At 40.5% G+C, this 14,305-nt stretch overlaps 1 protein-coding gene across 3 annotated transcripts in view; it reads left to right on the top strand.

The window, feature by feature from the left end:
• LOC149218635 (uncharacterized) overlaps nucleotides 1–14,305 on the top strand; it is a 339,705-nt gene that overhangs the window by 225,638 nt on the left and 99,762 nt on the right. For all 3 annotated transcript variants that reach the window (XM_089384105.1, XM_089384106.1, XM_089384104.1), the window contains exons 11-14: nucleotides 11,516–11,600; nucleotides 11,728–11,786; nucleotides 11,954–12,023; nucleotides 12,209–12,300. In XM_089384105.1, coding sequence (XP_089240231.1) covers nucleotides 11,516–11,600; nucleotides 11,728–11,786; nucleotides 11,954–12,023; nucleotides 12,209–12,300 — 306 coding nt within the window. The remainder of the gene's footprint in view (nucleotides 1–11,515; nucleotides 11,601–11,727; nucleotides 11,787–11,953; nucleotides 12,024–12,208; nucleotides 12,301–14,305) is intronic.

The following is a 14,305-nucleotide window of genomic DNA, read 5'->3' as shown; positions in this document are numbered from 1 at the left end:
TTGGATTCATATTGATGCTCATGAATATTTATGTTTTTCATTAAAATTTGAATATTTTATGTGTTTTTGGTTGAATAGTTTTTTTACTGGTTTTGACCAGTTCTCGGTCCGGGGGTTCTACAGGTTCAATAAATGATCCGGTTGTGATAACATTGTTCCAATGTTGTGGTTCATGAACGGTTTTGATTTTTAATTATGACTATTGTTTTCAATATTGAAAAAATATTATTGTATTTTTTTGTAGGTGGCGTTTCCCTACTGTATCCTAATCTTGGCTTTTCAAAAATCTTGTGGATCTATATCTGTATCCGTATCTGTTTCCTGGTAACTTAGATTGGGAGAAATTATTGTTATCCTGCCCACCCAGGTTCAATTCCTGCAAATGACATGTTGAGCTCATATCTTTTATCCTTATTGTTGTATGGCCTTGAGCCCTTTGGACTATATTACCCTTGCCTATGGGTTGGAGAGTGGGGTGTTTTGTTACATAGAAAATGAAAAGTAGAAATTGAATTGAGTAACTTTTAGTGCTAGTTGAAAATCTAAGGGTTTCTAAAAGCAGTGAAATATTCTGCAAATTGATTTACTGTGAAAGTTTGTTGGTAAATTGTGAACATCTTAAATTGATGTTACAGGCTCTGCATATGGGGGATCCAGGATTTGCATTTCTATGGATCTGGTATTATCCATCCAATTGATATTTTCTCCATAAGAAAGCTATTTGAAAAAAAACAGAAGAAAAGGCAAAGTGCAGGGCGCTAGAATCGTATCTTTTACTTATAAAATTGCCCTATCACCTCAATTTTCAACCACACAGATCTGAGGCTTTCTAGTAGTCTGCATTTATGAAATTGTGAGAATGATTTGGAGCAAGATATATTTCGAGGTCTGTATTTTCTATGTTTCTGGTCCATTTTTTTGATACTTCGTGTGTATGTGTTATAGCTTAATTTGCACTCCACTCCTTACAAGCAGGTGGTCCTGAAACATGCGATTTCCATCTTTTTGCCATGCCTTTGCTTCCTGCTGACATTTGCAACCAACATTATTTTTATTAGGCTCGCTAAATTTACCTTTGAGCTACATGTCCTAGCCAAGCAGTTTTGTAGGTTGGCTAGGGTTTTATCCTTATCACTGTTGTTGTAACTTGTCCAAATGTTTCAATACGTAAGCATATTATAACTGAAATATTTGTCACAGAAATATGATGGTCCTAAACCTATGTTACCTTATCATTCCAGATGAGGGGATGAGCTTCAGGGACCGGGGGAATAAGTTTCAAAGATGAGGGAGTATAACCCCAAAATTTTAGGGGATGGGGACAGTATAAAAAGTATTGTAAGTTACAAAATTAATTTTTAAAGATCTAAAACATTTAGTATGTTAATTATGCTTAACAGTATATATGGTCAGTGAATAAGCCAACTAAACTTGCACATGTCGTCTTATACAAAGACCATATGGTTAAGAAGGTCAGATTGGGTTTTTCTTGGTGAAACAAATTTACAGAATGCAATTTCTGTAGAGATGACTTAGTGTCTGTTATCTGCTAGTCAGACCAAGCAGAATCTGAAGACCCAATGGCACAGGGCACTCATAAAGTTTCCAGAAGTCTAGAAGTCAATGAGCACTTGTTGACCTTTTCTCTCTCCTCTCTTTGTTTCTTCTCTCTCAAATTTTGCAACCCTGCAGGGAATTGTATTAAATGTTGCTAGTATGATGAACTGTTATAACAGACTTAGGCAACTTGGGACTCGATTGTCAAATGAGTATGCTCTAGAGCATTATTTCACTTAGCTAATTATTCTCGTTTTTCAGCGATGAATAATTGGCTGAGTTTTTTCATTCACACACCTCCAAAGCTAGAGTGATGGCTTGATGATTGAGCCTTGGGTCCATCCTAATGCCTAGAGTTGATGTATATTACTATACTAGGACATATCTAAAGTGTTGCGAAAAGTTTTTATAAGATTTTTTAATTTATTAAAAATTCCCGCAGGATAGGATTTTTAATTAAATCCCATGTAAAAATGTAAATAAAATAAGTTAGCCTAGAAGATGTTGGGGGTATATAAGTACTTAAAAATCATGTTCTTCATCCCAATATTCTTCTAAGGACCACTTTGAGGGTCAAAAAATGACTACTAACCCCTGAAAACCCATTTTTCCTATGTTAGTGGCATAAAGTTGTGGAGAAAGGCAAAAAATTAATAAATGGTGGACATAATAAATGTGTTACCAAGTGGAAATGATGTGGAAAATAGAAGTGAAGTCAAAGATCAGTTCAAAAATGAATTAAATGTTGATTGGGCAGCCACATAGGCCAAGGTCGAATGGCTCTCTTGTACTACTAGTTTGGCAGACCAAATCCCACGAAATGTTGACCTAACTCAGTCTTCTAAGAGGCTAAGATCATCACTTAGGAGCTGGCAGGTTTGTTTGAGTTACATGGCAGTCAAAATGGGAGCTAACTACCCCATATCCTCCACTTATCACCAAAGTGCAACATCTGTCCACACAGCAGTACACTACAGTTCCACGCACAGCTCACTTCAGCTACTTGCACAGCATGGAAGATCACACAAATGAGGGTAGAGACACCTGTTCACAACTCAGTCTAAGGCTCAGTTGGCAGAGAGATAAAGGGGATATTAATCCCACTCGAATCACAGTTGGAAGCACTCAAAGAACACACAACAGTGAAGGAGAATACGCTGCCAATCAAGGAGGAAACACACACTGATTGAGAAGACGAGTACGTATCAGTCTTGTACCACCTACAACCAGCCTCGTACACTTGGAGAAATTCGACCTCATCGGGATTCCCATCACTTGTGCCACTTGTTGGATCACTTTGCATTGAGATTTGCTCCCAAATTCTTATAAATGTAATCCATGGGTTCATTGTCTCATGGTTGAGAAGCTCATGTTTGGGAAAACTCCGTTGGATTTTGTCCTATTTCTATTTCTCTAATAAAATCAAAGACTTTGTGTTGATTTGGGGTAGCATCGGATGTGCTCTAGCCACAAAATTTGGTGGAGAGGCTAAAGCACATGAGATCTCCAATACCCAGAAAGAGTTTGGGTCTAAACAGTTTGGGAGATATTAAAATAATTAATATTTTTAATGGAGTCCCCAAGTCTAAACTTAGGGAAATTAAAATATTAATGTGAATTAATATAAAATTGTGTTAGAATGGTCCAAAAGTCACGGATCAAGCCAGATCTAATCTTAGCCGTTGATTAGGGACTTAATCTCGACCGTAAGAGGAGGCTTGAGGGTCACTTAGAGAACACACCAAGAGATCAAGATTTCGACTTTCTGGGGTTGGGTTTGCTAGGAAAGTTGAGAGAGTGATCTGGAGTTGCAGCTGAGGGGCAGTGAATACAAAAGCAGAGAGGCAAAGATAGTGTAGGGAGGATCAACGTAGTAGCCGGGAAAGCTGACGCAGAGGGCAGAATTTGGAACTGTCGGGAACAGTTGGAATTGCCGGAAACTGTCGAGAACAACTGGAACTGCTGGGAATTGCCGGGAAAGATGACGCAGAGGGCAGAAGCCGAAACTGTCGGGAAATCTGACGCAGAGGGCAGAAGCTGAAACTGCTGGGAATGCTGACGCAAAGGGAAGAAGGGGCTGACACAGTCCCTAGAGGCTGACGCTGGGGTTTTTCGTGGGGCAGATTGGAGTTGAAGAGCTGTCGGAGTGTTTATCCGGGGTTTCAGCTGGAGCATCTATCTCCGAAGGAGAGGTACTACTGCTGAGATTTTTCTCTTTGGGTGAGCCAGATTTGGCACCTAGATTGTATTCTGAAACTACTTAATATATCAAACCCTCAGATAGCTGCACCGGTTTTCCCACATTGGGTTTTTGCGGGGACATTAGTCGAAAAATAATCGTGTCATTGTGTGCTTGTTTTTGTTTCCTTCAGTTGATGATGTGTAATGTGTTGAGCATGTACTTGCATTTATTTTCAGTACTTACATGGTAAATAATTTGTTAATTAATTAGAACAAGTAGGAAGGAATAAATCAGAAAGTACATGGAGGGTTTCTAACGTGTCAGACTTAGAAATTCCAACATGGTATCAGAGGGTGGTTGCAGATCACAGGAGAACTGAGGACATCAGCCAAGCAGAGTAGCAGCAGCAGAAAATAGCTGTCCTGAGTGACAGAAGCTGTTCCTAGCAGCAAAGTAAGAAGGAAGGGGTGACGCAGTGCCTGCGTCATCAATTTCGGGCCAAGAAGAGGCTGCGCAGAGGCTGAGGGAGGCAAAGAAAGGCTCACGCAGAGGCCAGGAGGGCTGACGCAGTTGGCTTAGGGAGCTAGTTTGTTGGTGCTGGGAGTGCACAGAGTCTAGGAGCTCTCACCTTCAGGTTGCTGGGGTTTAGGAGGCTGTGGATAAGTTGCAGAGTGGAGCTGGTGGGGTGTTGTTGTCAGAACAATACCTAACAAGGCAAGGCCAAGGAGGAGGCAGTTGCTACCGAGGGTTTCTAGCCGAGAAATCCGGATCAGTGGTGCGGTTGCACAGGCAATCAGAGTAGGGGGCATATCGACTTCGGCAGAAGGATTTCTAGGAGGGAAATCGAGGCTCAGAGGGAGTCACATCGAGAACTTCCAAGAGGGAAGTAGAAGAACAACGGAATGGCACTACACGAAGTAAGAGACTTGGACAGACTGGACGGAGCCTCAAACTTCGTAGTCTGGAAGGCTAGAATCTTATCCGTACTTGACAGAAATCGTGTCAAGCACTTTGCCTTGAAGACGATAGCAGTCCCAGTTGACACAGCTGGCAATGACAGGTATGAGGAAGTAATGGCGACAGCCAAGAATATCATTCTTGACGGGGTCAAGGATCATATAGTACCACATATTGCCGAGAAGAATACGACACGGGAGATGTGGGAGGCCGTGACCAAGTTGTATCAGGATACTTCTGTGCAGAGGAAGATGCTCCTAGAAAATTAGCTGCGATCATACCAGATGCAGAAGGGAGAACAGATCGACACCTTCCTTGATTGATTGAAGGAGATTCGAGTTCAACTGACTTCCATAGGGGCCACACCAGATCCAGAGTTGATGGTTGGAACAACCTTGAATGCAGTCTTAGAAGACTAGGAGGTGTTTGTCCAGAGCATACTAGGCAGGGCCACCCTTCCAGATTGGGAGGCAATGTTGGCGGCTCTTCGCCAAAAGAGATCAGGTGGGTGACCAAGACGGGAAGCAACAACCAGGGGATCAGAATCAAGGAGGAGGAGGAGGTGGATGCTTCCCGAGCATCTGAGGGTAAGCAAGAAAAGCGGAAGATGAAGGACCTCTCCAAGGTCAAATGCTTCCATTGTGGGGAGCTGGGTCATTATGCGACCCAGTGACCGAGGAAGAAGAGCAAGGGAGAGGCATTCGAGACCAAGGCAGTGCCAACAAGGGAAGAGAAGGAAGTGGAGACTGTAGATGTCTGTGCCATGAGTGCACACACACCACGAGCGAAAGTGGGGAGACATCGAGCAGTAGTCAGGAGGACTCTAGAAGATGAGGGGCATGATCCTTGAGGTACCCAACCTCTTGGATTATACTTGGCTACAGGAGCCCTGAAGAGGAGTAGCACGACTGGCAGATGTCAGTAGAGACGAATGAGGATGGAGTGGTAGTGAGAGCTACAGTGCAGGATTCCCAAGACAACGCGAGGCTAGCAGGCTGCAACAGTGCGAGAGGCACGAGAGTGTTGCACTAGTGCTAGATGGCACAAAGGGGTGTGCAACGGTGCGAGATGCAGGGAGTTGTTGCAGCAGCGCAGAGGTCAAAGAGGGAGCACTTGTCAGCGACAGAGGGAGCTTCATCATCAGGAGTGTCTCTAGCTTGACAGAGATGTCAGAGTTGGGAGATCAGTTACTTACTTCTCAATAACTGAGTTGCAGTGCAACAGTTAACAGTGGGGGTGCTATGGGCAACACGAAGCAGCATGATGAGAGGGGATGCAGTGCAGACACAATCGTGGCAGTGGTAGGGCCATGGGCAGCAACACAAATGCAGAGGGAGCTGTCGTACAGATGCAGCAGTGGCAGTGGCAGAGTCATGGGTGGCAGTACGAGATGTAGCAATCCAAAGATGATGGGCAACATGCCTACCATCAGGGACCGATGCCGAATGATCAGAGTAATACTCAGTGAGGAGTATTGCAACAGCACAGTCCTCACTAAGAGGGAGTGTTGATTTGGGGTTGCATCGGATGTGCTCTAGCCACGAAATATGGTGGAGAGGCTAAGGCATATGAGATTTCCAATACCCAAAAAGGGTTTGGGCAGATTCTAAACAGTTTGGGAAATATTAAAATAATTAATATTTTTAACAGAGTCCCCATGTCTAAATTTAGGGAAATTAAAATATTAATGTGAATTAATATAAAACCGTGTTGAATGGTCCATAAGTCATGGATCAAGCCAGATCTAATCTTAGCCGTTGATTAGGGACTTAATCTTGGCTGTTGATCTGTCAACGAGAAAAGTATAAGAGGAGGCTTGAGGGTCACTTGGAGAACACACCAAGAGATCAAGATTTCGACTTTCTGGGGCTGGGTTTGCTGAGAAAGTTAAGAGAGTGATTTGGAGTTGCAACTGAGGGGCAGTGAATACAGAAGCAGAGAGGCAGAGATAGTGCTGGGAGGATCAGCGCAGCAGCCCGGAAAGTTGACACAGAGGGCAGAAGTCGGAACTGTCGGGAACAACCGAAACTTCCAGGAAAGCTGACGTAGAGGGCATAAGCCAAAATTGTCGGGAACTGCCGGGAACAACCGAAACTGTTGGGAACTGCCAGGAAAGTTGATGTGGAGGGCAGAAGCCGGAACTACCGGGAATTGCTGGGAACAGCCAAAACTGTCGGGAACTGCCGAAACTGCTGGGAAAGTTGACGCAGAGGGCAGAAGCTGGAATTGCCGGGAACAACCAGAACTGCCGGGAAAGTTGACGTAGAGGGCAGAAGCTGGAATTGCCGGGAACAACCAAAACTACCGGGAAAGTTGACGCAGAGGGCAGAAGAGGCTGACACAATCCCTAGAGGCTGACACTGGGGTTTTTCATGGGGGAGATTGGAGCTGAGGAGTTGCTGGAGTGTTTATCCGGGGTTTCAGCCGGAGCATCTATCTCTGAAGGAGAGGTACTATTGCCGAGATTTTTCTCTATTGGGTGAGCTAGATTTGGCACCCAGATTGTATTCTGAAACTGCTTAATAAATCAAACCCTTAGATAGCTGCACCGGTTTTCCCGCATTGGGTTTTTATGGGGACATTAGTCCAAAAATAACGGTGTCATTTGTGTGCTTGTTTCTGTTTACTTTAGTTGATGATCTGTAATGTGTTGAGCATGTACTTGTGTTTATTTTCAGTATTTACATGGTAATTAACTTGTTAATTATTCAGAACAAGTAGGAAGGAATAAATCAAAAAGTACATGGAGGGTTTCTAAAGTGTCAGACTTAGAAATTCCAACACTTTGGAGATTAGAAGGTGGTCTTCTCTACTTGTTGATGGTCGAACTTGTTTTATGGCTTGTATGCTTAGATCCCTGGAGGGATATTGTTATGATGTTATCTCAAGGAAGTGATTAGTAAGTATTTGTTTTTCACCTGGTAAACTTGACATTTGATCTAATCATTGTGGGTACTTGTGAATAGCTTACATTGATTATTTCCTCTTGCAAAGTCTCGAGCTATTGCTAAGAAGCTTGTGGAGGAGTTTTGATGTGTATTTGCAGGTTGTCTCTAATTTACAAGTGGACTAGAAGTATTCATTCAATCCACTTCCAGAGGGCTGCCATATTGTGATCTTAGAGGAATTTTCGAGAGGCCTCCACTAGCCCCTTTTGGGTTTGCTTCTATCAATAAAATTCCTAAACAATCTGTGGTTACTTGTTGGGTTTGCTGTTGAGAATCAGAGTACTAGACTCAAAAGGGGACCATTGTTTCAACAATGGTTATTTCCTTATCCAAAGGAAGCAAGCTTGCTTCTTCCGTTGATCAAAGTTTAAAATATTTTTCTAATTCATTCGAAGTCTAATTCTATCTTTCTCTAGGATTTCTTAGATCCTTCTAGGTTTTCATTGTCTCATGAATTTGTCCATCTAGCTAACTAATTCTCCCTTTTGTCGTTGTTTTAGAGGCAGACGTTTGAGGCTGCTCTTTGTGCAGATTTTGAGCTTCCTTCAGGGCAGCCATAAAGGGCAGGATTTGTCCATTTAAAGGACTGATCTTCTTTGATAACCGTGGGAAAACTTGGCCTAAATTTTTTGAACTGATATTTTGCATTTTTGGGCAGTGAATCAGCCACTCTTTTGGAACTGATTTGACAGTCGTTTTATCCATCTCTTGGACTGTTGCTGGGGCAACCAGAGTGTATTTCTTGGATAGACTTGAAGTTGTTTTTCTCCTTCAAACTTGGTGCCTCCAAAACTCATCAAAGGAAACTTTGAAGTTAGACCATTTGTAACTCACCACTCTAGGGAGGCTTTCTTCAAATTTCAAGGGAGTCTTTTCCTCTTTTACTTTTGGGTTGTGGATCTTGAAGAGCCAAACTCTAAGGAGATTTGTAATTACCTATTTCGTTAGGCTCTCTCTCTCTCTCTTTGTAACAAAATTCTCTGGGAAAAGTGCCTTTCCCCTTAGAAGGAAACACTTGTAAACTTTTCCCAAAGAGCAAAAAAACTTCCTTTGCATCCCTCATTTTATAAGAGGGACCTAATATAAATAAAGAGACATTTTCTCTTGGGAGCTTGGGGACTTTTCCCCTTGGCATCCCACTCTTCCCCATTTGGGGAAGGTCTTCATGTGATTGATTAAGTGGTTTGATTTTGTCATTTAAAATTACAGTAGACCAGATTAACACTAATTGCAATCTTTTCATTTCATTTGTACAATCAGTTCAACTTAGTCTTTTAAGATGCTAGTTCTATTAGATTTGAAGTTCTTTTGCATTTAGAGAAATTAACCTCCAACTTAACTAGTTGTATAGTTTAATAGGGCCCCTTTTCACTCATCTCTTGTTCAAAGTTTGGAGACGGTAAACACTCGACTTGCTAAATCAGGTTGGGGAAACCCAATGTTGGATGTGCTTGCGAGAGGGCTGACTTGTGAAATCAGGTGGGTACTCTTTGAAGCTAAGCTTCCCCGTGTTGGGTCTCCTTGCAACTATCCTTATCTTTGCTAGGATAAAGGTTTGGAGGAAAAGCTCCACATTATATTAAGTGCAATCTCTCTCTCTAATTTACATTAACTCAAGAGGCAACCTAGCTAATTCTAAAATCAACCAAGAGGCAATTCATGACACTTTACATTTGCATCGTGTGCTTGATTGAGATATCATTTGCTCCTTACAAGTTTTCTTGCAATTCTCATTTCAAAGTTTTTTGTTTTAAGCATCTTTTCTTTCAGAGCTATCCTTTTAAAGTACTTTGCTTTCAATTCTTTTCATTTCCAAGTACTTTTTTTTTCTTGCAAGCATCTATTTGAGTATTGGCACTGGTCTCTTTATTGTTCATATCTTTACATTGCTCAAGTATTTCATTCATTGGTTTGACACACTTATATATGTTTTGTCATGACTCATGAATGATATGCATATGTACTTGCGAAATCATTCTTTATTTTGAAGCACATGTGATGGTTTACCTAGTCAATGGTGAATTGCAAATTGGTTTAAATCATATTAACTCCTAGAACTTGTTTAACACAACACTAATGAAGCCTTAGTTTTCTTCTTTAGGGACTAACCCCCTTGGCTTCACTAGGTGTTAGTCTAGACTGAAGAGCTGGGAGTTGGGTGACAACCCTTACTTGCAACTTGCCCCCAAGGCCGCACCAAGTGGAGTTAAAGACTTCCTCCACAATAATCCCAGGTGTGGATTTAGGCGGCAACAGTGTCCCTGGAGTGCAGTGAGATCCCTTGACTTTATGAGGGATATGTTAATTTTTATGTAGCATCAGGAGGTATTCTCGCATGACTTGAGGGTCTTCAAGTTGGCCCAGGAGAAGTCAGGTTGGCCAGCCAGTGAAGGGACATGTCCCTTGGGTTGTCACACCCCTTGGATGTGTATAAATAAGATGTTAAGACACCTCACTTGGAGAGCAACGAAGGGCAGGTCTTTCTTTCTTTTTATCACCGAGTTTGACCAGCATTCTTGAGGCTGCACGTGTGACTAATCAACCAAGTCTGACTGCAGCAAATTGATCGAAGTTGACTGCAAAGATTTGACTGGATTTGACCGCAGGGTGTTGACAGATTTGACCGCATACTGTTGACTGCAGTTTGACGTTTTGACCAGAGTTGACTTTTGACTGGTTTTGACCAGCATTGATCAGCTACTGAATTTGACCAGGTTTGACTGGTATTTTGACTTGGATATTGGCAAAAATTTCTAGACAAATTGCTGATTTGTAAACCTTGCTGAAGAATAATTTCCCCTAAGAAAAGTTGTTGGGTTTTCTCCCAAGGTTGGGTTTACTCCCAAGGTTGGGTTTTCCAGGGTAAATACTGTGTGAAAAATCATTAAGAAGTAATTATCTGGCAGAAAATTGTATTCTACTGTACTTGTCATAGAATTTCAACAGGCTACCCCAGTACTTAGGGTAGTCTGCACACACATTTCAGTCATTGTTAGAATCCCTGTCCTCAAAGACTTAGGGTATGTAGGGGGTGTGATCCGACCTACAAGGATGCATCCCCAGATAAATCAGTCCTAATATCATGATCTAGCTGGCTTAGAAGAGTAAAAAGTAAATAAGGTTTGTTCACATCTATGAAAGTTCAAGCTTGTAATATTTCAAGAATTCGATTCTCCATAATTTACCAGATTAAAGAGATAAGCAAAAGAGATTTAAACATTGTTACTGATATTTTCGTGTTTATTCCACTTTTGCGTTTTAATGGCCTTTTGGATTCAGAATACCTTTTGTGTTTGACTTGGTTGCGCTCGAGTTCATGTTTAAATGCAATTTAATGAAAATATAGAGAATTCTTTGTAAACAGAATTAAAAATGGCGGAGCAGTCTAACCATTAGATGCTTTTAATTTTTTTGCCAGAATCCATTGATAGATTTTTTTTGCAAGATTGTGTAGGTTTGTTGTTTAAAATGCGTTTTTGAATGCATAAATGGATTCAATGTCCTCAAAAACCCTTGGAACATTTGAAATGTGCAAATAATGGAGCTCAACTTACCATACCAAGAAATCCCTGCCAGATTTCAGGCAAAATCGACTGGAAAATATTGCCAGAAAAGGTCAAAAACGTCTCACAGTCAGACTATGCAAAAAGGACTGATATCTACATTTATATGCAGACCTGTTCTGATAATCTGATAATCTGATAGGCTCATAGTATATCTCTTTTGGATCATCTTTAATGTGAACATCTCTAGAGTCTAGACTCTAAACCATGTGTAGAGTGTTGCATCTGGAAAATATGTCCAATAGTATTATGAATTTCTTTGCATTATAATTTAACATTTTTTCTTATAACTTGCCCTTCTGTTGAAGGTGCTCGCTGGGAGATGTTACACTTAATGATGATAATTACATCAAAGCTTTGGAAGTTTCTGGCAACCATTTTGCTCGTGCAGAGGTTTGATTTAGGCTCACTAAGGCTTCTCTGTTAAGTTTTATATTTGAATGCTTTTAAATGCCTGATTGAAAATTCTATATTTTAGCACTTAAATATATCTATCAAAATTATGCATAACTGTTGACAGCGATCATTGGCAAGAAGTGCATATAATAGAGGGGCGTATAAAAAGTCTCAAAGTCACTGGTTTGTATTTTGAATCTATACACTCTTTACAGATTTTAGTTTTTTTTCCTTTGGTGTCAAGTGAAAAGATTTTCTTGTTCAATTCTTTTTGAAAGTGTCTCTCTATGCCAAATAAAGTTACTTTTGGGATATTTTTAGTCAGGTGTTGAACTCAGGGGTTAATGCAGGGAAGCTGCGCTCGCGTTAAATTCCCTCCATCCAGATGGATGGTTTGCACTTGGTTCAGCAGCTTTAAAGGTAAATTAACAATTCTCTTTAGCAGTTTGTCTATTTTACTGTAATTCAAGTTGTAAATGTTGCACATGATCAATTAAACTGAGATGAAGCACAAATAGAGAATATGCTTTTCTTTTCAGATTTTACTAACTAATGTTTATTGGTGTCAAAGATTTATTTTCAATCTTTTATTCTGGATCCTGCAGGCAAGAGACTTTGATAAAGCCATAGATGGGTTTACTCATGCTGTGCAGCTTGATCCAGATAATGGGGAAGCATGGAACAACATTGCTTGCCTGTATGTCCTTCTATTGCTTCTATCTTGATCCTTGTGTGACTAGAAAATGTTTTCTTAGTGTATTAAAAACATCTTTTTTTTGTCTGATGGAAAGGTTTCAGAAAGGCCAAGCTGCAATGTTTTGATCATTGTGGAAAAAATTGGCATTGGCAAAAAAATTGGTGAAGGTCCAGAATACAAGTTCTTGGCAACATCAGTCAAAAAAATTGCTAAACCACGACAGGCATAAAAAATACAAAATAAATTCATTGTCTTCACTGTTCTAATCACAGAAACCAACAACAACATCAAATAAACACATTGGCAGATAAATATTGAAAAAACACTAAAATATGTGATGTAGTGGATGCCAAATAAAAAGTTATACATCAAAGTCAATACTAAACCTTGATAGCGGTCCAATCAAGGACTCAAAAGTGGACAGCTAATACAAAATGACATCAAATATATAAAAAATGTACCTTATAATCACGAGGCATATACAATGACAAATCTAGCAGCTAGTTATCCAATATCAATTCCCTCTTACCCTTTTGTGTAAAAGGTCATGGCTTTTTTGTCAGTAGAATTTCTTATATCATTCAGCTGCACCTCCTTCTCTAACCATGCAGGTGCCTTCTCCATAATAGGTGCCTTGTACTCCACCCTCCGCTCAGAGAATATGTTAATATTTTCAAAGGAAATGGTGTCCACATAAGGGACCTTATCCAGCTGCCTTGTCACAGTTGAAGATTGTAGTGGACATATGCCAATTCACTAAGATGTGGGAAATCCAACATGTAAGAGGGTCCTAAATTAATTTTGACGAGTCTTGAGGTCATAACTATTGTAGAGGGTCATAAATTATAGTAATTGTAATTGCTTAGTTGAAGTTCTAACTGCTGAAAAATGTAACTAGTGTTGGTCTTCATAATTGTATTTGAGTCATGATGTAATGTATTTGTCAAAAGAAAGAAAAAGAAATTTTATTATTGACTTATTAAAGCATGAGTTTCATGCTTGGGTCGATGGTTCATAGGTCAAAGTCTCCATTCCAGGCTTCTAGGGTTTGTGTCAATAGTCCTTGTCCTTGTCATAATGTAATAGACCCTTCTAGGGCTTCTTGAGTCAAGCAAGAAATTTAATTCAATGTCAAATAGGTCATTTAGGCCTCCTCCACCAAGTCGGCCTCAAACAAAGATAAGTCGGCCTTATCAAGGTAATTCGACCTCAAAGATTCACTATATGAAGGCAGCAATTTGACCTTATTTGGAGCATCAAGCAAGAAGTTCGATCTGCAGTAGCTGGAAGTAGTAAAAGGGTGCGAAATTCAAGGAAGGAGGAAAGAATAGCGAAGGAGAAGGAAGTCTTTGTCAAGCAAAATAAATCGAATTCTCTCTCGCTTTGCCTCACAAGTGCGAAGGAGGTAAAGCTGAAGGAGGGCTGAAATTGTAGAATTGAAGCTGGGCCGAAATTCTGAAGTAGCTTGGCTGAAATTCTGTCTTTGATGCAGTATTGATGTAGTATTGTTGCACTTGACCTTTGGAGTTTGGAAGGACAATTTGAGGGCTGACTTGGCAGAGTGAGAGGAGTTTTTTGTCAGGTCTAAGGTCTTGGTATATCTCAATTTGATTAGTGGAAGAGTTTGACTGGGTTTTCCTCTAGAGAGGGGTTTTAGCCTTGACCGACTCGCCTACATCTGCTGTCGTTGATCTTCATGTTTTGATTTGATGATTGCTTGATGAAAATAAGATAAAAGAAAAACATAAATAGAAATATTAGGAATACAAGAATATCACAAGTAATTATCCACATAAGAGAATCTTTTTGCCTTTCTGATTTCTAACATGGTGTCAGTGCTAAGGTAAAAAAGGAAGGAAGAAAGGAAACTTGAGGATCTACTGAAAGGGTCAAAGGATAAGAATCATATAAGAAGAGGAAGGTCTACTATCTATATCAAGAAAAGAAGACATGACATTGAAGTCTCCAACTACAGGGTGTTATGCAACCAAATCACAAAGTAGAA

Source organism: Pinus tabuliformis, chromosome Q (assembly GCF_031772625.1).
Source record: "Pinus tabuliformis cultivar Carrire ecotype Pingquan chromosome Q, CPIR1, whole genome shotgun sequence".
Classification (NCBI taxonomy): Eukaryota; Viridiplantae; Streptophyta; class Pinopsida; order Pinales; family Pinaceae; genus Pinus; species Pinus tabuliformis.
The sequence above is the reverse complement of the archived record's forward strand: the minus strand, read 5'-3'. Positions and strand labels throughout refer to the sequence as shown.